Source organism: Carassius carassius, chromosome 7 (genome assembly GCF_963082965.1).
Source record: "Carassius carassius chromosome 7, fCarCar2.1, whole genome shotgun sequence".
NCBI classification, from domain to species: domain Eukaryota; kingdom Metazoa; phylum Chordata; class Actinopteri; order Cypriniformes; family Cyprinidae; genus Carassius; species Carassius carassius.
In genome coordinates, this window is record NC_081761.1 from 6,207,497 (window position 1) to 6,230,850 (window position 23,354).

General features: G+C 36.4%; 3 protein-coding genes across 3 annotated transcripts; 2 read left to right on the forward strand and 1 right to left on the reverse strand.

The window, feature by feature from the left end:
* Positions 1–2,264: 2,264 nt before the first annotated feature.
* On the forward strand, positions 2,265–6,644 carry fscn1b (fascin actin-bundling protein 1b). The gene is made up of 5 exons (XM_059553610.1): positions 2,265–3,443; positions 4,462–4,618; positions 4,950–5,071; positions 5,185–5,355; positions 6,174–6,644. Exons 1-5 carry the CDS (start codon positions 2,615–2,617, stop codon positions 6,377–6,379), a joined length of 1,485 nt encoding a protein of 494 aa, XP_059409593.1. The 5' UTR covers positions 2,265–2,614; the 3' UTR covers positions 6,380–6,644.
* Positions 6,645–8,789: 2,145 nt separating this feature from the next.
* On the reverse strand, positions 8,790–15,276 carry abcg2b (ATP-binding cassette, sub-family G (WHITE), member 2b). The gene is made up of 15 exons (XM_059553163.1): positions 14,982–15,276; positions 14,405–14,464; positions 14,190–14,307; positions 13,808–13,963; positions 12,827–12,984; positions 12,542–12,693; positions 12,006–12,089; positions 11,733–11,875; positions 11,341–11,492; positions 11,162–11,251; positions 10,479–10,603; positions 10,194–10,348; positions 10,010–10,099; positions 9,812–9,864; positions 8,790–9,585 (listed from the first exon to the last, which is right to left on the reverse strand). The coding sequence occupies exons 1-15, from the start codon at positions 15,152–15,154 to the stop codon at positions 9,438–9,440; spliced, it is 1,857 nt and encodes a 618-aa protein (XP_059409146.1). The 5' UTR covers positions 15,155–15,276; the 3' UTR covers positions 8,790–9,437.
* Positions 15,277–16,611: 1,335 nt separating this feature from the next.
* hapstr1b (HUWE1 associated protein modifying stress responses b) lies at positions 16,612–22,774 on the forward strand. The gene is made up of 4 exons (XM_059553611.1): positions 16,612–16,995; positions 18,132–18,212; positions 19,716–19,991; positions 21,576–22,774. Exons 1-4 carry the CDS (start codon positions 16,797–16,799, stop codon positions 21,815–21,817), a joined length of 798 nt encoding a protein of 265 aa, XP_059409594.1. The 5' UTR covers positions 16,612–16,796; the 3' UTR covers positions 21,818–22,774.
* Positions 22,775–23,354: the final 580 nt, after the last annotated feature.

Here is a 23,354-nt window from a genome sequence, read left to right on the forward strand (position 1 = left end):
CATATGCATTATTTTATGGTATAAATCCAAAACATGAGCAGTCTGTTCTCAAGCAGACATAAAATACACAGTTAGATCCATGGCATATTAAAAGTAACTGCTGATATAGATTTCCTGTGTGTAGGTACTCTTGTATTTTTCATATTCTTATTGTAATAAAATAATTACTTTTAAGGCTCCTAAACAAGTCAATTCAAAAATGTAAATGCACTGAGGGAAGTTTCTGATTTGTCATATTATTTGTGATCTTGTCAACAATACTATGTTTCTCTTCTAAACTTAATTTCTTTGATTTTGATTATTGTAATGCTCTAAAATGTGTAGTATATCAAATTATGTTTCAGGTGAATGTGAAGCAATCAGAAATCAAAAAATATTTTTTCTGCTTGTTCAGTTGATGCCTAAAACTTGGCAGGGGATTTGTAGTTTTAAGCATGCTTTGCATGGGAGTTGGTTGGGACTAAAACAGCAAATTCACTCACTGAGACATCTTATTACTTAGTTACATAAAAGATTTGTTCAGTTTGATTGAATCATTCAAAAATGACCTATCACTAAATCACAATAATTAAATAATTATACATTTTGTCATCTTGAAGTTTTTTGGTGGTTATCTGGTATTTATTCCACTCAAAGCAATTTGTAAAAAGTATAGAGACATCACCTTAAGTATAACTAGACTCTTACACCCCTATATTTCTGAAAAAGACCTATGCGTTTAATGACAACAGAGAATTAGAACCTTGGCTTAAAATCATATTTGAACAACAGTGCCTTTTACATATTCCTATGTAATATTATCACTGTACTTACTTACGCAGGGCGTTAGAACCTGCACAGAGCAGATGATGAGCGCCCCCTTCTGGCCTTCATCCTGCAGCAACCTTAGCTTAGATTTCTCAGAAGGATTCTCATGGTGATCATTTTCAAGCCCTCAGTGGAAAGCTACAGGTTGATAGCTGTTGCAGAAGGTCTCTACAGTGTCTATAGTTTTACAGTTTTAAACTTCAAATACCACACCTTACATGCAGACTGGTAATCATTACTGCTGTCTTAAATATTGCTCATAGCTATGGTGTGGACAAAGGGATATTCTACATTGTCTTTAGTGGATTTCACTCATGTACACTAAACAAAAAGTAAAAGTAAAGTTGGCAAAACCAGTTATTTCATTGAATTCTGAAATTTGATAAGTATGGGCATGAGAGAATTTGGTAAATTCATGTTTTTTTTAGTGATTGTACTTCAATTCTTAGAACTATTAAAGAACTGTATTTGCAAAAAAAAAAAGAAAAGAAAAAAAAGACATTGTAGCCAACGAGTACACTCTCATGACTTATTCTGAATACACTTAGAAACACTTTTTAAAAATGCACTTTTAGTTTAGTATAAATGCTTGACATCACTGCAGTACGCAGTACCATATTTCAAAGACAATATATTCAGTTAACCCTGTTGGGAAGGTTACTTTGGAAATGTAATAGGTTACAGATTACAAGTTACCCTATTTAAAATGTAATAATTTGTAACTATTTCAATTAATTTATTAAAGTAATGTAACTATCCATTTTGTTACTTTTTGATAACTTTTTTGATTACTTTTCTAAATTCAAATGTCTACTTTTCTTCAATTTGTTTTTAAAATTAATCATTTTAAAACATTTAAAGCAGGCAGGGTTAACAGCCTTCTCTACACTGATTACTGTCAAAATCCTTCATCACTTGAATTTTAATAAGCAATTTTAATTTAATTAAACATTTTTCTTAACTGTAACAGATTTACATTTATTTTGTAATTTAATAACGTAATTCTGTTACATGTTACATGTTACTACCCTTCAATTACACATAAATATAGGCTACTTACTGTAAGTTGCTCAAAACACTCTTTTTGTGTATAGTAAAGGACAGCACATAATGTGTTAAATTATAAACACGTTTTACACGTTTGTGCAAACCTTTTTGACACATTTACTGTGTTAAAATCATCAACACAATGAATGAGTAAATATTAACACAAAAAAACGTTGTCCCAGAACTCACCCATTAATGTGTAAAAATTTAACACAAGTTGTGGCAATTTTAACACATCCTTTCTAAGAGTGTATGTTCAACTTGTATTTAATATAAATTGAAACTATAATATATTTCCATTCTAATGCACATTACAAGTGTCCTATATATTACATTGTTCAGATTTTAATCAAATAAATATGTACTTCTTCTCACAAGGGAAGGCACTTTAATTTAGGATATCGCCCTACTCTTCCCATAGCAACAGCATCGAGATGACGTGGGGAGGCAGCGGTTCAAACTCTTTGCATTTTACAGTTTACAGAATAGAAACCAAGGGTTGCGAACAGCTATCAAGATCAGTGATGCTTCTGAGAGTGAAATAAACAGCAAGACGCCTAAAAAGTACATACAACCTACATATCAGCATCACACACACACACACACACACACACACACACACACACCCTCTCTCTCTCTCGCGCGCACCATCATCTCTCTCTCTCTCACACACACACTCGCCATCTCACTCGTCACACCCGCTCCTCGGAACCGCTGCTCACCGATTCTCACCGAACCGTAGCATCCGAACAGCTCCAGCATGTCCTCGGAAGGATTGGGCGAGACTTTGGTGATTCGCTTCGGGCTGATAAACGCCGGAAACAAATATCTGACAGCGGAGACGTTCGGTTTCAAAATCAACGCCTCGGCGAGCTCCATGAAGAAAAAGCAGGTGTGGACCCTGGAGCAGTCCGGTGACCACGGAGACTCCAATGCCGTGTTCATCAAAAGCCACCTGGGTCGCTACCTCGCCACCGACAAGGACGGCATCGTGACGGCGGACAGCGAGCAGCCTGGCCCGGACTGTCGGTTCCTCGTGATCGCCCACGACGACGGCCGGTGGTCCCTGCAGTCCGAGACCCACTCGCGCTACCTGGGCGGGTCCGAGGACCGGATCGCGTGCTTTGCGCAAAGCATCTCGCCTACGGAGAAATGGAACGTGCACCTGGCCGTCCATCCTCAGGTGAACGTGTACAGCATCGCGCGCAAGCGGTACGCGCACTTGTGCACCGGGAGGAACGAGCTCGCCGTGGACCGCGACGTGCCGTGGGGCGTGGACTCGCTGCTCACGCTCGTCTACCTGGATCACCGGTATCACCTGCAGACCGCCGACAACCGCTTCCTCACGTGCAGCGGTGCCCTGACGGCCAAAGCGGGCACGGGCACCGGGTTCACGCTGGAATTCCGCGCGGGGAAGGTGGCTTTCCGGGACGCCACGGGCAAATACATCGCGCCCACGGGCCCCACCGGGACCATGAAGTCTGGCAAGAGCGCGCGCGTCGGCAAAGATGAGCTGTTTGTCCTCGAGCAAAGTCATGGGCAAGTGGTGCTTACAGCCAGCAACGAGAGAAACATCTCCATGCGCCAGGGTGAGATGTGCGACTGCAGCATGCTGATTAATAAATAATGCTCTTAATAACGGTTATGCACCATATGTGTGCGAATGTGGGGCGAGTTTAAGTGAAATGGGCCAATTTTAGTTTTGGTAAATCATTTCGAGTTGAGTAGCTGTTAAATGTCTCTGCACATTTTCTAGCCTGCTCTTTTTGTGAAAAGCTGCATGCATGGAGCTCAACTTAAAATTTTAGATTCAGCTTTCACTGTAAAACTGGTGACCTGCAGCTGTTTGTTTCCTGCAAAATGCCTGATTTAAGCCATGGAATTTGCTTTTATTGGTATACATTTATGTATTTAGGATTAAGCAATATATGACCTAAAACCAGTTAACTTAGATGTAACAATTTTTAGGTTACAGTTTTTTCAGTATTAAAAAAGCAAGTATTAAAAGCATTATTAGGACTTAAATTTAATTTCAGAATATTTTTAATTGTTACTAATAAATAATAATGATAATGATAATTATTATTATATTATTATTTAATAGAAATCATTTTTTATCAGTTTAACGTATCACAGAATAAAAGTATTAATTTCTTTAAAAAATAAAATTTAAGTGGTAGTGTAGATTGTGTGTTTTGCTACAAAAGATAGGCCTATCTATTTTGAATAAACGCTGTTCTAATTTTAAGCAGCACCACTGTTTTTAATATTGTAAAAAGTCAGTTTATTTCAAAATATATTAAAATAGAAAACATTATTTTGAATTGTAATAATATTTCAAAATATTACTATTTTTACTGTATTTTTGATCAAATGAATGCAGCCTTGGTTTAGCAAAATAGACCTTTAAAAAAACATAAAAAGTTTTTCTAATCCCAAATTTATGAAGGGTAATGTTGTTTAAGGAACAAAGTAAATTAAGAGCTCCTGAATGCAACAGATGCACATTTCACTTTTGTAGTACAGCTTTATGAAAATAAATAATATGTTTTGATTAATGTCACTCTTTGGCTAAAACAAACTCTTGACTAAATTACTATATTTTAGGGGTTGATTTATCAGCCAATCAGGATGAGGAGTCTGATCAGGAGGTGTTTCAGATGGAGATGGACTGGGAGACAAAGCGCTGTGCTTTCCGATCTTGCAATGGGAAGTATTGGAGTCTCACCCTAAGTGGAGCGATCCAGTGCTCTGCCTCCACTAAGTAAGAACAATTAAATGTTCTTGAAGAATGTTATGTACAGGATAGAAAAGTAGATTAGACATTTTGAAAGATTTGTGTAGTGAACCATTTGGCAAGAGGAATTAATAAAGGCAAGAGGGAATGCAAATATAACAGCTTGTCTTGGATAGATGTTTGTTTGCATGGTCATCTGTTTACTCAAGTTGTTAGACAATTATATATATATATAAAGACTGTACATATAGTAAAGTACACCAGCTCAACTGTGCTCAATAAGACCAGAAATGTACATTACCAAATTAAATTAGATTATTTTTCTATTGATTTTTAAGAAACTGACTGTTTATCCCAGATCCCCCAGTTGTTTCTTTGACCTTGAGTGGATAGGGTCAAAAGTCGCACTGAAGGCTAGTAATGGTAAATACTTGGCAGCCAAAAAGAACGGACAGCTGGCGGCTTCTGTGGACTCTGCAGGTTTGTGACTGAATGGCTAATTACAATTTTTGTCGTGCATGTGTAAATCAATAGCAGCACACCTATCTTTCACGGGTAATGTATGTTGTAGCCGGTGTTGTTTTGTTTAACAGGTGAGCAGGAGGAGTTTGTGTTGAAGCTCATCAACAGGCCATTGATAGTGCTGCGTGGGGAACACGGCTTTATTGGTTGCCGCAAACAAGGAACTGGAACACTGGATTCCAACCGCTCATCCTATGATGTCTTCCAGTTAGAGTACAACAATAATGCTTACAGTCTCAGAGGTGAGTGATAGTGCTTATGCAATTCATGAAGTTTCACTAACAGTTGATAGGATGCAAATAATTACTTAGGGCCCTATGAAATCTGTAAAAAAAAAAAAAAAAAAAAAAAAAAAAAATTCTGTTTTATTTTTCCCAAATTCATTTTTTTCTATTTTCATTTTTCTGGATTTGTACTTTTTTAAATGTTTAAATGATTAAAATAAAAAAATCTAATGTAAATTATTTTAATGTTTAAATGTGTTCACAAATTCAGTTTTCTCACTTCATTGAAACCTGTATGACTTCTGTGGAGCATAAACAACAAAATGCTGAAGAATATTGGAGCCATTCAATTTTCCCTGAATGGAAAAATTCAGTTTTATTTTTTACCTAAATTCTGATGTTCTGTTATAATTTCTTTGGATTCTTTTTTTTCTGGAATGTATTTAGATGTTTAAATTATTTTTATTTTTTTTGCAATCAAAAAGCCCATAATAACTGTTTAACATTTTCAACAATTCTAGGCCATTCAGTTCTCATTAAAAATAATATTTTTAATCCTATAATTTTTTAAAATATCTTTTCTAAGATACACACATAAACATACATACTGTTTAGTTTACAGTTTGTTTGTTTTTTCATTTTCCTGCAGTCCAATTTCATGGTTTATTAAAATGTTAATAATCAAAATGCATGTGTAATCATTTAAATATATAAAACGTATACAATATAATGATTTATTAAGATTTATTTAATAATACAGCCCTAAAAATGTTTTTATTTTCATCAGAAACTCTGTGTCGTCTGTTACCCATTATTTCTCTCATTTCTCTGTTCAGACTCAGTGGGGAAGTATTGGACGGTGGAGGCAGATGGCTCTGTGATCAGCAGTAGTGACACACCTGTCTATTTCCACTTTGAGTTCTGTGATTATAATAAAGTGGCCATTAAGACAAAGGAGGGCAAGTATCTTAAGGGAGACCATGCTGGGGTGCTCAAAGCCAGTGGTCAGGGGATTGCTGATGCAACATTGTGGGAATACTGAGAAACATTCAGCAGTCTACACACACAAACTAACATGTGTGTTCTCTAAACCTATACTTAAACATAACACATTCTCTACAGCATAAGCACATGATAACATACTGTACAGTCCATATCACACAACATACAAAAAAATCTCAACATAATCGAATGGATCAAGGCACAAAAACACATTTGAATGTGTAAGTATAAACAAATGCACAAATGATCACAATGCGCAAATTATCGTAATCTTTAAACTAAATTAAATAGTTCAGACGAAATTATGAATTCTGACATCATTTACTCATCCTCATATTATTGAAACCTGTACGACTTTTTTTCTTTGTAGGATAAAATAGTTTGAAGAAACTGGGCTGCAGACCCCCCAAAAATGCACTGGACCCTTTTGATTTTCATTTTATAAAGTCAATGGGAGCCAAAACTGGTTGGTTTACAGCATTCTACAAAATATCTTCTTTTGTGTTCAGCAGAAGAAAGAAAGGGATACAGGTTTGGAACAAAATAAATGATGACAGAATTTTCATTTTTGGCTGAAGTGCCCCTTTAAGAGAAGCACAAGTTGAAGGTGTACTGATAAAATGTTTTTAATAACTGGATAAGTGTTACACAAACTGTTGATGTTCTTTGCTCAAACTCAAGATAGTATTAACACTTTACAATAAGCTTTCATTTGTTAACATATAGTTAACATGAACTACAACCCTTCTATAGTATGTATTAATCTTAGTTAAGGTTCATTTGAACACTTACTAATACATTTTTGAAATCATGATATGTATTAACATTAGTTAATGCACTGTGAGCTAACAAACAAACAGTTTAACATTAACATTGACTAATACATGTTAAATAAAATTATTTCATGTTATTTAATATATCAACTAATGTTAATAAATGTGACTTTATGTAAAGTGCTACCAAGATATCTGATCAATGGGGTTATGAAATCTTGCAAAAATACATTAACCAGTTTAATGCACATCATGTAGGCTAATTCAAGTAACTGTCATTGCCTCTCAAATGCTTTCATTGCCTTCTTTTGCTTCTTATAATATCTGTTTCAATGAAATTTAGAATCTAAATGTGGTATTACATAATGGTCAATAATTTGCATATGCAAACTGGGCATACAGCCGTGTCTCATAAGCCGAGCCTTAATTCGGCTATAGGGTTTGTTTCTGCTCCCAAAAACATTTTTAGACTGAACTGGCTTCTGTAATGAGGCCAGGTTTTAAATAGCTGCACCATGGCTCAGAAAAACAGGAGAAATAGGCTTGTTCACATCAGAGAGATTCAGATATCCTTACACTCACATACACAGGCACACAAAGTCATTTATTTGAAGTCAGATTGTTACTTGTGGTGTTTGTGGCAATTTTGGGTTACATGACTTGTATTCAGCATTATTCTGATTACTGGAACAACAGTGTTTTTTATGTAACTAGCTTATTGGTGATAACATGTTGATTTGCACTTTTTGGGCTAAAGCTTTTTCATGTAAATGTGTTGAAAGAAAAAGACAAAGTGTTTGTGCCTTCCTTAGTGGGATAAGATCTCCTAAGGTGTGAAAATGCAGTTTTTTTTATTATTCTTTTTTATTTTATTCTCATTATGTGCCATTTGCATCTGGACATGACAATGAAATAAACAGACAATGTCGGAAAGTAAATACCTAAAAAGTGTGCTTTCAGTTCTTCTAAGCAGGTTCGTCTCACAAGTTAACCGATAATTAAAAATTTGTAACTACAATTTGACATATTCTAAGCAAATGTGAGTAGATTTTGTTTCTTCTTTCTCTTTCTTTGTCTTTCTCCATCATATGTACCTCTTTTCCTTAACTATTTTCCTCTGAATTCTCTCCACTTCGGCCTTGGAGGCTTTCCAAGATTTTTTGCGCTGACAGTGTGGTTCTGAATGAAACCCAAGAAGACTGCACTACACACACAGACACTCTCTCTCTCAGACACACACACAACACACATAAGGATTTACTAATATCTAACAGATGTGAATATTCTATGTGGCAATAACAAAGAAATGTCTGCAGCTGCTTTATGTGGGTTTTAGAGACTACAGCAACAACTGGAGGACAGATTATATGATGGAGAGATTTCACTTCAAATTGTGTTTGATAAACGAAGAGAGGTGAGCTGAGAACTATATTTTTTTGCAATATGAACATATTCAGTCAATAAATGCCTTGCATGGTCTGTGTGAGCTATAAGTGTATATATGGCTAAAAGACAGAATGACAAATTTCAGTTATTACCTACTATGCTAAAAGATTATAATCAAACTACTACTTCCAAAAATACAGTTGTGTGTGTGGTAATTAACATCAGGCCAGCGGAAGACATGGAGGAGGAACATGCAAAATAAGTGACAACAGTGCCGCCTAGTGGTTACTTCTTCCGTTTCATGTAAGGAAAACATCTTAACATGCACTCTACTAGGCTACACATTTGCATTTTTAGTCAAGTGATAAACAAACATAGATCAAAATATATGAAAAAGGAATTTTAAAGTATAATGAACTTTTTTTATTTAATAGAGCAAAAATCAATGACCTTGTATTTTTGAAGTAAGTGCCTTCCATGGGCACAGAGCTGAGAACTTAAATTTCATCTCATATATTTATATATACATGACACAAAGGTTAAATGTCAGTAACTATAAAGTTAAGGTTAATTTTCCAATTGCACAAACAGTTATTTTGCAAGAGAAACATTTAGTCACTTTACCTTTCCTGAAACATTTTATCGAATAATTTTACTAAATTTAGCAGAAAAGCATTTAAAGAGCTGATAATAAATTTTAAATGCAGTTATGTTGCGCTCAGCATGGCTTTTTTTAAACTTTACAGCGCATTTCATATTTCCAAAAATGCTTCATTGTCAAACGCAGAAAGCCTAGATTAATAATTACATTGAAATATAATAATTTACATAGACAAATGTGAATTAAATATACAGAAATGGACATGGTGTAACAAAATAAGAATTTTATGAAATTACATAATTTGTGTACGAGTGAATCTGTAATGAAGAAAATGCACATTATTTCCAGCGGTTGATCCTGCGCAGCTGTATGTATGCAAACGTCATGCACACCAGTACAATGCCCAGAAGAGCCACCTGGTTCTGCCAGAAGCCCCACACACTGTAGTCGATCCCCTGAGACTGCAGATACATCTCTCCTGTTAGTCTGACCATGAGAAACAAATCAAATACTGGTAAGTCAAAAACTTCATTGATGAATGGCTCAAAGTGAGGGGTAGAAATATTTTGTAACATGTCTGTACTAATCAATTCAATGCATGCTTGCTGAATAAAACTATTAAGGAAAAAAATATGTGTCTGTCATGATGCAAGAGTTATAAAATTTGTGAACTTAACTGAACTGTCATTACACTTTCGTTTGAGCAACTTACGTCGTATTGCCACTGTAGAAGACCTGCCCTTTCATTTCATTTATAGTCACAGCCTACAAAAAAAAAAAACAACAACACTACAATCAGCACTTTTTAAACAACCCGATAAAGATGCAATTAAAAACATATGATGCACTCTTTTAATTTAACAACTCTTTTTTGAATTTGTAAACTGTTTTCTCATTTCCTCCTCCTTACATCTAGTCCATATTTGAAGATACTGGCCCACTTGAGCCAGGACAGCCAGTTGAGCATAGAGTTGAGATTCACCAGGAACCCTCCAAACACCTGCAACAAAGAGACAGAAATAAAGAGTGAATGAGACAGAGAGAATGGTACAAGCACATACTGATGACATTAGTGCGTATGTTTGAATTCTGACCATCATGAAGACAAAAGGCAAGGCAATGAGGACGTTGGCCATGGCGAAAGTGCTCACGCTGGCGCTGACAAGAAAAGCCAAGCTGACTCCTGCCAGACTGACCATGGACATGGTCAATGCAAAGCACAGGAAGGTCGTGAATGATGGATTCAACCCTGTTCACAAATATATATGTACACTTACAGTGCATATTCGTTTTATTTAGTATAGAATAAATGCTACTGATGGTTTTAATGATGTGCCACATGTTTAGCATACTAATAATGTATTATGAGTGCTGCTAACCCATCATATAGTAAGAAACGCTGGAGAAAATGAAAATCGGCACAATGCGATTAGGTAACAGATCCACAAACACCTTGGACAGGAAATACACAGATGTACGGTAATATCCCCCAGCATTCTCATGCCTAAAACACACACATATGAACAGACTTACTTGATTTTGTAAAAGAAAAATGAAGTTTAATTTCATACATACAGAATCTGGACACATAATTGGTTGTTAACACATAACAATGTTGTTACTGTTACTGCCAAAACCATTAAAAATCCTTTTTGTTAGTTGAAATAAATCTGAAATAAAATAAAATATAATTCGTTTTAACTAAACTAATAAAAAAACCTGTACTTAATGTTGTCTTTGCAACAAATTGAAGTAAAATAAGTTTAATTACTAAAACTACTGATACTGAAATAAAAATAAATTAAAGCTAAATTAAGAATCAATAAAAATAAGCACATAAAGTTAATAAAATATATAATGTATATATATTTTTAAATATAAAAAAGTTACAAACTACAAATATTCATAAATACTATAATATAACATAAATAATACTAAAATAAACACACTTAAAAGCATAGCTGTATGAACTGTAAAGTTGTTTTTAAACCGTCTGTATTGTATGAAGTGCTATAAAAACAAGGGTGACTTGTCTTGACAAAATTGCTAATATTATACTCACACAAAGATTGCTCTTTCATTAATGAAGAGTTCAACTGCTGATAGGTTGCCAAACACCATGTTGATGATGAGAAAGAAGAACGCTCCAATCCTGCGTGCACACACACACACACACACACACAAACTGTAATGAAGAATGGATGGATGGATGGATGCAGGGATGCATGGATCTATCAGTACCTGTTCTGCAAGGCTTCAGGAAGAGTTAAAGGCATCTGGAAGTAGATGAGTCCAATCAGCAGAGCACAGAGAATGTTCATTGCCATCTGAGCATATGAGGTCTGAGGATTCCTGACAACGTTCAGCATCGTTCTCCAGCATACCACCTTTAACTACATACAAACACATACATGATTTCATGTAAGCACACACATATACAGACACACACACACACACACAAAAACTATCCGAAAGTTTATGGTTTTAAGGTTTATGGCTCACTGTTCATTTCACCCATAACCGACCTGATAACAGATATGAGCTAAAGTTGAACAGCAGGTTTAGATAATGTACTGGTTAATCATTTACTGAACACACAAGCAAAAAAAAAATGTTTTTCTTATGAAACAAACCTGGTAAAAAAATGACGTGGCATAGGACACTGGCTTGCTCTTGGCTTCAGATGAGAGATCTGATGGTCCAGTGATACATTTCAGCTCCTCTTTGACAGCAGCACAGTAGTGAGACTCCCTGTAAAGCTCAGCCAATGACTCCTCTAAACAACAGAGAGAAACTTTTGATCTGCTGAACCACGTGACTGAACAATACCACAAAACATTTACTACTTTACGTAAGTCGATGCCTTAGATAGTGTTCATAATTGCATCTCTGTGTATGTGTATCACCTGTTGGCATTGAAGAAAGGGCCTCCCCATTTGTTATGTCCAGAAAGAAATCTGCAGGGTTGTTGAAAGCCTCACATGTGTAACCTAATCAACACAGAAGAAAATAATAAAGAATATGAATAATGAATTTAATAATGTCTAAAAACACCACAGATAATTAAATATTCTTTTTCCATTACATAGCAAGAAGTGAAGATACTAGCCACTGACTGAATATTTTATGGAATACTGCAGTATTTTGTGTTTGCAGAAGCCATAAGGCTAATCATTTTTTGTTTTGATTTAATATAACTCTGGCAACCCTGGCATTTTTTTATGCAACTAAATGTAAAAAAATAAATTAATATCAATAAATAAATACTATATGCTATACTACTATATTTGTACATCCCAGTATTTCTATGGAACTCCGATGTATTTCAAAGAATGCCAGCTTTCTAGTGTCCTAAAACAGTGATATTTTTGTAAGTTGGATGAGATCACACAGATGTAAAGTTTAATTCATATTCATATGCAAATATATGTATATATTTTACCCAGACTCTGGAAGTAGTCCATGGCTTTGCCGGCAGGGCCAGCATAAACGGTTTCTCCCTTATGGAGCAGCGTCAGGTGATCAAAAAGCCTGAAGATTGAGTAACGTGGCTGGTGGATAGAGAAAATGATAGTTCTACCACCCCGTGACAACCTAAATGACCGGAAGAGAGAAAGAAGACAGGTGAAGTGATAAGACACTGACATTAACATAAAGATTTCAAGTGGTTACCAAACAAGCAAGCAAGCAATGTAGGCACTAAATGAAGTACATATTAAGTTTGTACCTGTGTAAGAGAGCAATGATGCTGTTAGCAGTATTGGAGTCGAGGCCTGTGGTCGGTTCATCCAGGAACAGAAGAGTAGGAGATGTAATGAGCTCCATACCAATGCTACAGCGCTTTCTTTCTCCTCCTGATACACCTCTTATGAACTCTGTACCAATCTTGAAGAAAGACATATCTATTTAACGCATTTCAATTAGTGCTGTCAATCAATAACAAAAACATTCAAATTTTTAATCATAAATATAGTTTAACATTGAATCTTCAAATTAATGTAGAAACTATATACAAACAGTATATTTTATTTTTTTGTTTAATAGCATCTTCTGTCTCTATCAATATAATTATAAGTTTATTTTGCACATACATTTTTATAATAAATAAGAAAATCACTAGTTAAAACTTTTGGTAATATTTTGAGGAAGGGAAAAACATTAATTGCCTAAATGTTTTTTTTTATGTATTAAACAGAAAATATTAATCACAGTAATTAATAGGTTACTGTATTTTGACAGCCTTTATTTAAATGACATGTACCATATTTCATTTTTTTTAGGTCAAAGGATTTTTGAATTATTAATACCATGTCATAAACATACCTTTATAAAAGATTTTTGTAACCTTGTGACTTATTTTTCTGAACAGATAATTTTCAATTATAAATCATTTGTAATAATTAATCATTTCATAAAACAAAAATGTATTATTTCCCTACTCCTTATTACTTCTAAAACAAATAAAAATAAAAACAAAAAACAAGACTATACCAAATTAATAAATACATTTTCTATATTTTATTTTATTTTATTTGTATACTTTTTTTCCCTTTTCTCCTGCAATCTCAGGACAATATATGCCCCCCACACACACAAAAAAAAAATCTAAATGAATGAGGGGTTTATTCAAGACAATGTTTATATAAAAGATTTTTAACGCCATTAAAAGAGCTTGACCTAAAAAGCATCAGTAGCATTTGTGACTAACCTTGGAGTCTGCGCAGTCCTCTAAACCCAGCTCCTGAATGATGCTCTCCACTTTTTTTTCCTTATCAGCAGTGGAACACTGTTTCCTTGGCAACCGCAGATTTCCAGAGAATAAAAGATTCTCCCGCACAGTCAGAGTTCCCATCAGGATATCATCCTACAGAAGGACACAGACACAGAACAAAGAAAATGTTGAGAATTAAACCAACTAAATTAATGTGTCTGATTTTGAGCTAAGCAGAAGACTCTTGAACAGGAGACAAAAAAAAATTCTGTTCCACAATAATCTTCCCGGCATTAACACATGTGCCACACAACAGAGACAAATATTAATTTATCCTCACTGCAGACATACTACTGACATTAAAATTCTGCATTCTTACCTGTACGACATAGGCAGACATGAGACGGAGGTCAGAGGTCACGACCTTGTTGTCAACCAGAACTTGACCTGAACGCAAACCTCGAGGATCCTTCCTTCCAGCGATCACATCTAACAGCCTTCACGCAACAAAAAATAAAGGTTAGAAACTGAGTGTTGTTGCCAGCTCTTCATCAGCTGTAACCTTTCAGTCTGTTGATTCTGTGAGTGTCTTACGATGTTTTGCCGCTTCCTGTTGCTCCCATGATTGCATTCAGGCCGGTTTTCATGATTCCACTAAAACAGGAAATAGCAAAACAGTGCACTGTAAAAATGTTTATCAAATAACCTAAAAAGTGCTTTATGTGGCAACATCGAAATGAAATCAATCGTATTTTTTATATGTCTGAACCGTTTAGAAAGAAAGAAAGAAAGAAAGAAAGAAAGAAAGAAAAAAAAGAAAGAACACTAACACACACACACACACAAACTATGGAGAATTACAACTTCAGTTCTTCTTTTTTATTTTAATCTCTATACATCTAAACTCTGGACAAATATTTTAGCATTAGGTCACAAAATATTTCTTTTCCAGATATATAAAAAACTAAAACACATAGAAAGACAGTGATATACAAATGCATATGAAATGGATCTGGGATGCTTATCTTAAAGATAAGTGTTATCTGTATCAAAATGATTTGACTGCACAGCAGTGTGTTTTGCTGAATATGGTGTGTGTGAGAAGTCAATTGTTATGAAGCATCTGCTTTAACTGTTTCTACAGCACATAAGCACACAGACAGACACTAACCTGACGTTTTTCAGGATTTCTCGCTCAGGACCTCTCTTGCGGCACGGTCCACGGCTTTCTCTAATGCAGTATTGAATATTCTGGTATGTCAGAGTTGGGCCCGGCACCTTTACACACACCTTTGTGCCATCGCTTTCCCCGGTAGGCAACATTTTTAGCTCACTTACATCCATGGAGCCAAAGAGACTGAAGCAGAGAAGAAGAAAGAAAAAGTCACAAGCTTCCAGGTGGAATGAACATTTAAGAGTCTATTGATGCTCCACCCTTTCAGGACCTTATACTCCAGACGTGAATTACCCATAAAACCAGAGGTCACTGCGCGTCTCCTGTCAAAGTCCTCACATGCCCCGGTTCTACGTAACACTCACTGCTATGTAACTCCTGCACTTATGAAACAACATATAGCATAGTTCAAAATATGATAAAAGTTTATACATAATAGGAAAAATGGTTTTCTAGCAACATAACATTTTGACTATCATGCTTAAACTTTTTGTGAAATGCAATCAAAACCTCCTTAAATATCTTTTTTTAAATGTCAGTGGAAATAATATCAAATCAGTATACCTCGTTGATGAGTTTTTACTTATTTACTCATTATGAGTACAGCTATACTTATTTTTTAACAATAAACATTAACTTGACTGAAACAATTTAGGTTTACTTGATTAATGAAAAAGAATATTTCCTTTTCCCTTTTAACATTTATATCCAGAGGTGGACAGTAGTGAAGTATTTTTACTCTGCTTTAAAAGTACACTTTTACTTTATCAGGGTGATTATCTTTAGAAAACTTTTACTTCACAACATTACAAAGCATAATACTGTACTTTTTAATGCATTATGTTTCATATTAAATATCGTTTAATACTTAATTACATTAGACATCTAGTACTTTCTTACTTTTACTCAAGTAGTTCAAAGTTTTACATGAGTACAAGAAAGTACTAAATTTATAATGTTAGGTATCCTATTAAAGGTAAAAAACAAAACAAAACAAACTTTTATTTATGAAATGTAGTGCAGTAAAAAGTATGATAAAAGCGTAGAATGACCCTATCATGTTTTTTTTGGTTGTTGTTGTTTGTTTTTATTTTTTGGGGGAATGATCTACAGTCTTGTGTTTACACATAGAAAAAGTGTATTAAAATATTCCACCGTGAAACTGTATTTTCTCTGAATTTGTTTCCTACCTGTAAAGACGTCTGTGACTTTAAATGGCTTTAAATGGAAAGATGCATGATTGGTGTACTTGTATAATGACGCCCTCTGTAGGCCAAAGAAGGTCATCACAAACAGGCTGTATAATCAAAATCCCTTCTTTGTTTAACAGACGCCTTCTGTAATGAACAGTAGAGCAACAGGAAAAGACTTTGTAAAAGGACACTCGCTGCATGAATAGGAACTCATTATGTGTTTCGCAACTTGCGTTCCTGTTCAGTTTACTTGAGGCTCAAGTATTTGGTGTAGCAGTTCCCATAAACAGGGGCGGTGCCGCTCCGTGACAGATAACCGACAGTTGAAGCATCTAATGAACAGTGAAGCCGAAGACGCATAACCACGCCCCTGCATTTCTGTAGCCAATTGGCGTCGAACATAATCAAAGGGGGCGGGGTTTGGGTCTAGGCAACGTTAAGTTGTTTTCATCGACTGTGTGGCGGAGAAGTGCAGGCACCGTTCGCGATGCAGACGTAAACTTGCAGTTGTCGATGAGGCCGCCGCCGACAACCGACCACGGCCGGGTTTAATCACCACGGAGAACTTTTCAAGCGAACGTTAGTGCATTACAACAGCGGTTTAAGTTTTTTTGTGGCCATGGAGGAGAAGAAGAAGGAGGAGGGGGAAGCGGAGATCCAGGAACACGGACCCGAGCACTGGTTCTCCAAATGGGAGCGGCAGTGCCTCGCCGAGGCCGAGCAAGAGGAACCGAGCGAGGAGGACACCGAGCAGAGCCAACAAACACTCTGGCATCTCTTCCAGAACTCCGCCACCGCCGTCGCACAACTGTATAAAGGTGCGAAATATGTCATCAAAAGTAACTTGAGAGCTAGGCTTAGTTGGCCAAACAAAGGACACCAACCAATAAGCTCTGCGGATAGCTGCCAAACTAAATCAAACGCGACCTAATAAAGATGCCAGGGAGTTGTTTTACACTAAATTACATATTAAAGGCTCAGTTAAGATTATTTTGGCTTCTTATTTGACTGTTTTGAAGGTCGGTGGCGTTTGCTGATTAGCATTGATGCTAAGTGGCAGACGAGACACACAGATCAGTTTCTGTGAGGATACAATCCAGAAAAGTCACCGGCTTCCCGTCTTTATTTATTGCTAAAACTAGTTACAGTACATTTAAACATTTTCCAAGATATTTAAAGCGTCATCCAGCTGATTGTCTTTCAGCAAAACAAAATGGCGAAGTGCAGGGAGGAGTTCATCTGATGAAAATAACTCGATTTGTGATCGAAAGCTCCTCTGTTAGGAACTCAGACGTACTGTATGTTGACAAAAATATCTAGGAATACAAACTATGATATGAACTGATGGAAACGTGTGATTTATTCTTTAACATCAATAATACTATGCGACACAAAATGGCGAAGGCAGGATTAGCAGACTAAGTTTAAATATTGCGAGTTGTTGTGCCAGAGTTTGTCTAGTTGATAATTGTTATTAAACAGATAAAACATTATACAGTCGGTTTAATTTGCGAGTATATGTGTTCATACACAAAGTTGTGGTTTGAACAAACCGGTACAATCACATACACTAAAGCTACTCAACAAAATGGCGTAGAGACCTCTTGCTACATATCATATTTAGACGTCGTGTAATTAATGGCTGTGTCTCAAAACATAGAGAGCTTCTTATGTAGAGCGCGCTTATGGTCATCATAGACGCTTTTAGAACATTCCACGCGCACTAATGTTGTCCAAAAGTGCTGTTTGAGTAACGTTAGGCAGCTCACTATCTCATGACACACAGCCAGTGTGAGAGGGTGAGTTACTAAATATAAAGCTGATGTTGGTTTAGTTGTCTTGGGTGTTTTCTTGGCTTTCTTTAAACACTGGCTAAATGTATGTCACATTAAGACGGGAAATGATGTATCTCCACTTGCAACATAAACATTTCCTGTCTTTTCACCCCCTTCAGATAGAGTATGTCAACAACAGGGCCTTTCCTTGTGGGTTCCCTTTCAAAATGCTGCAACTGCCGTCACTAACCTTTACAAAGGTAAGTTGAGATTGTTTTAAACACACTGTTGCGTTTTAAGTTACAATTTGTGGTTTGTTGTTAACCGAACTGCAGTTTACTGTATTAATTTTGACAACATATTGCTTGTCTTTTTATCACACTCCTCTTTTGTTCACTTAAAGTCATTCCTGCGTTTGAACACATCTGGCCTTTTCACATTAACAAAAATAACTATATTAGTGTCCAATACAATACATACCATACCAGTGTCAGTACCAATGGTGACATTTTTTATTATAAGCACACTTTTCAGTTTTTAGCCTGTCGCTTTAAATGTTTAAACTCTTTAAAATCAGGTAGAGTCTATATGGGCAAATGTCTTATCATTAAACATCTGGAGAAAAAAAAATTTGTTCTGAAAGTGATTTCAATGATATCGTTCCTCAACACGTTATATGTGTGGTCTTCTCTATTCTCATAAAATTAGAATGATTATTTTAGAATTTAAAATTATAACTTTGTAGTTATTGTTACAGCTGTCATCAGCTTATTGCAGCAGTTCTTAAAATCCTATTGATTTATTCCTCTCTTCTTATTCACAGCCTAGAGTAGTTGTGTTTTATTAGATTGGAGTTATGAGACCTTAAACTCATCACCGACATGTGTACGGTATTGTCTGTTCGCAAATCTTGAGTCATCATTCAGATGTTTGTCTGTTTGGTTGTGTCAGATGTGTCATGTGGATGATTTGACTCTAGGAGCTGTCAGGAACAGGGAGTGTTTGTTTGTTCAGTTTACTGGCGATCACTGCCTACATATGACTGATTTGGCAAGTTATCCATTGTGAGAAGTTTTTGAAGCATATAAGATGTGTTAAGTTAAAGTTTGTCTGCCTGCTTTCTTCGTTCTGTATTTATCAATCAAAAGTTTAGTGTGGAAGTTCACAGTTTGAACTTTGAATGAACCCCCCTCATTTTTCTTATGAACACATTGGTGAGGTTTTATCTCCTCTTGAATCATTTCATGCACCCCATCTCAAGATATTGTAAGCGTATAATTCATTTCAGCCTGGGAGTGGAAACCCTGTCGATTGAAACAAATCTTCCTGCCTGCCAGTTACGGTTGAGTCGATTTATGTGTTGCCTATTGTGGATTGAAAATAATATATTGAAGAGCAGTGGTTGCTGTTCCTGTGGAGATGATGCTGCTGTTTCTAGCAGAATGAAAATTGATGGTGTTGCGCAGTTGCTTTTGAAGTTGATGTAACATTTACGTTATTATGTTATTAAAAACGTCCTTTTCTAATTATCAGCAATAATTAACCTGCTGTTCTGTTTCTTCTTCTGCATAAAATCCTTGCTCTCTACTTAATGCCGTATAACAATTTCTGAACTGAAAAGCCTTTATTAGAATTTTTAAAAGAGACTGACATCATTGGGAATAAAACACTAGGAGACATTGATTCAGCTGGGCTGATTCCTGACGTGCATACAGAAATACCCATGCCAAGATTTTTTCTTCTTTTTTTTTTTCATCTTCTAGAGAGTGTTGATGCCCATCAGCGGAGTTATGAGCTGGGTATTCAGATCGGTCATCAGAGACGAAACAAAGATGTCCTGGCATGGGTGAAGAAAAGGAGGCGGACTATTCGGCGTGAGGATCTAATCAGCTTCCTCTGTGGTAAAGCCCCACCGCCACGTAGCTCCAGGGCTCCGCCAAGACTTGCAATGGTGTCGCCAAGCCGACCCACGTCCTCAGAGACAAGTTCATCTGTAGAGACAGACCTGCAGCCTTTCAGGGAGGCCATTGCTCTGCATGGTGAGTGTGCTTTATATGATAAATATATGATAGAATCGCTATATATGATAGATTGATATAGATATGAAGAAAAGTGTTATATATATACACACACACACACACCAGGTCTGTCAAAAAATTAGAAGTTCGAATATTCGTTGAATTTAAAATAAAAATCCACATTTTAGGTGTGCGTGAAGGAGGCTGCTTTAAGGCCTGGCCCGGGTATACTTCACACTGTTCGCGCAGGCAGGGTGCATGGCTGTCCGTGAGCCCACTTGCGTGGATGCGGATAGCCGAAGTATATTTTGTCCTTTATCTGTGGCGCACGAGATGCGATGACAATAAGCGTCATTGCATTATAATTTTTTGGTTAGCCTATCCAGTTGAAGCCATTAGATCGCTGCTGCGATGTTTGCTAAAAATAATGAAAAAAGAGAACATCAATGTCAATGCCAACATCAGTGAAGATCTTGTTTACATCGAAACTGAAACCAAGCCGTTCACACAGAACGCATATTTCACGCATTTTCTAGAGGGACATCTTCTTCCAACGTTGGACTCGAGTCTTGAACAAGAGAGCCGCATGTTTAGAAGTTCAACTTTTTAAAAACATATCTCGAGACTTTATGTTGGGGTTTTCCCCATACCACTGCATCTCATGTTTTTAAATGAAAAATGTACTGTGTGATTGGCTTCCCGCCCTTTTAATTAAACTATGCATGCATACATGATGCTGTTTTGTTTATAGTTGTTTAAGCAACTTAATTATAATTGGTTTATAAACATTATTTTAAATAGTATTCACTTCACAGTCATGTATTATAATGCTTTGAATAAACATGCATTAGTAATATTTTCCTTGATGCAACCTCTTGTGGCCTCAGGAGAGAAGCCAAAGTCTTTTCATCACCCTAACTGAAATTATGCATTTTAAATTCGATTATAATTCGAATTTTGATAACATAGGAGTTAAAAAATTCGAATTTAGTTTTTCAGCCATTTTGACAGCCCTAATAAATATATATACACACACACACAGATCTCAAACCTCTTATTCGTGTTGAACAGAAAAGAAACATGTCAAGACGTTCTTTGAAGCGTATAATATAAAGTGCTTCCTTGCTTTGGGCAATATGCGTTGTACACTTTTTCACTGCATCTTCTTCTATAGCCTCTAGTATTTTTTTTCCTCATAGAAATAGTATGGCACAATACAGCAAAATGTCACTGACAAAGGTTTTCCGAGCACACAAACTAGACTCGCTAGCCCTGCACATGACATTCAGGCAAAAATATATGTATACCCATAATTTTTTTTTTTGGCTATTGCTAAAAATATACCCCAGAGACTTAAGACTGGTTTTGTGGTCCAGGATCACAAATGAATAATTTGTTCCCATGACTTCATTGAAATAGCTGCGAATTAATTTATATGTATGTGATGTGCAACGTTTTGACTATTTTCAACAACAATTTTTGATTAGATGTTGCAGATTTGAACGTATAGTGATTGCATGTTGCCTTTTGTTGAGTTAGAGGTTGTGATATATATGTTAAGTCATCTGTATTTCATGTTTGTTTTCCTACCTGTGTGTGTTGAAGGTCTAAGCGGAGCCATGGCGAGCATCAGTATGCGCTCCGGAGCCCCAGGTTCACCTACACACCTGAGTGCCAGCTCTGCCCCCAGTCGCCGCCGAAACGGTCTCCATGATGTGGACCTCAACACTTTCATTGCCGAGGAGATGGCGCTCCACCTCGACAACGGAACTCGGAAACGAAGCTCCGCCCAGTGCAATGATGTCATAACAGACTCGCCCACTCACAAACGCAATAGGATGATCTGAGCTCTTAAGAAAAAGAAAACAACTGACGACAACAACAACAACTGCGAAATACGTTAATAAAATGCCACTCCTCTGTCATCCTCCCATCTTTATTCAGAGCAGGAAATAAAAGCAGCCAATAACAGTGCTCACCACAACACAGCACATTCTCGGATTGGTCTACAGAGCCCAGTTGAGGTGATCGGAGGGAGACAGTGTTCAGTGCAGAGGCCTAAGTGCCCTTCCATGGGATCCTGTCGACAAACACACAACCCTCATTCACTATATTGCTGCGTGAGTTGATTGTGTGTGTGTGTGTGTGTGTGTGTGTGTAAGGTTGTGTTATGGCTGAACTGAGATGGCAAAATGCGAGCGAGCGAATGCAGGAACAAGGAAACATTTTTGTGTGCATGTTCGCAACATAATGAGCATTGTCTGTATGATTGCGTGTGTGTACAAGTACTTGGTGTGTGTGTGTGTGTGTGTGTGTGAACGACTGATGAGTTTTGTTAGAGTGTGTTTGTGTGTGGTACCTGCCCCTTCCTTCAGCACCTGTCACTGCCCCAGCTCTCAGTTACCACGCTGCGGCTTTGAAAAGCAACAAAAGTTTTATTTTAATGTTATTGACAATGCTATTCATGTTTTTTTTTGTTCTTTTTTTTGCCTTTTAATTCTGCTCTAGCAGCAGGCACAAGTGCTGTGATAGCCATACGTCCGCTGTCATGCACATCTCTCAATCACTCTTGTTTTTCTTCAGTAGTTTCCCTTCATTCTTCCGGAGCATCCATCTTTTTTCACTCATCCTCTCATCACTCTTTTCCCCAGCACCTTTGTCTCCAGTGTAACATGTAATGTAAATACCTGTAGGTGCTGACATAGACTTGTGGTACATATTGTAAAAAAAAAGCTGTGCAGAGACCATTGAATTGTTAATGTACAATAATGATTCTTGCATTAAAGAAATCAAGCTTTTAACTACCTCTTTTTCTGTTACCTTTGTCATCTGAGTCACATTTGTGATCAAATAGGATTTTATCCTTAAACTAGATTAAAGTGATAGTATATTGAATGCACATTCTGTTGTATCAAACGTACAATCTGTTACTGTTCCTGTGACAATCTGTGAAGAACAGCTGCCAGTAACAATGCTTTCAAACTGGTTGCTTGTGCCCATGTGTTCGGCTGTGTTTGAACACTCAGTGAATGTGCATCCGTAGGCTGGAGATGATACATGGCCATACAAAACTAGCTACAATCCAACAATTTGTGTAGAATCGAATTTCAAATCGTTGACCTTGTTTTGTTTTTTCTAAAAGAGCTGTTGAAATGTGTTTGGTAAGTGACAACGTACCAAGTGGTGTAAACAGTGTGACATGCAATACTCCATCCTAAACTATTTTAAACCGCTTCTTTTTTCCCCCCTAAAAGAATACTTTAAATAATCGTGTGACACAGAACCACAGCCCCATTAAAATAGAAGAAACTTAAAATGGTGACAAGTCACCTAAGATAAAATCACTCCCTTATAATCAAGTTATTTATATAGGCTTAAAGGGAT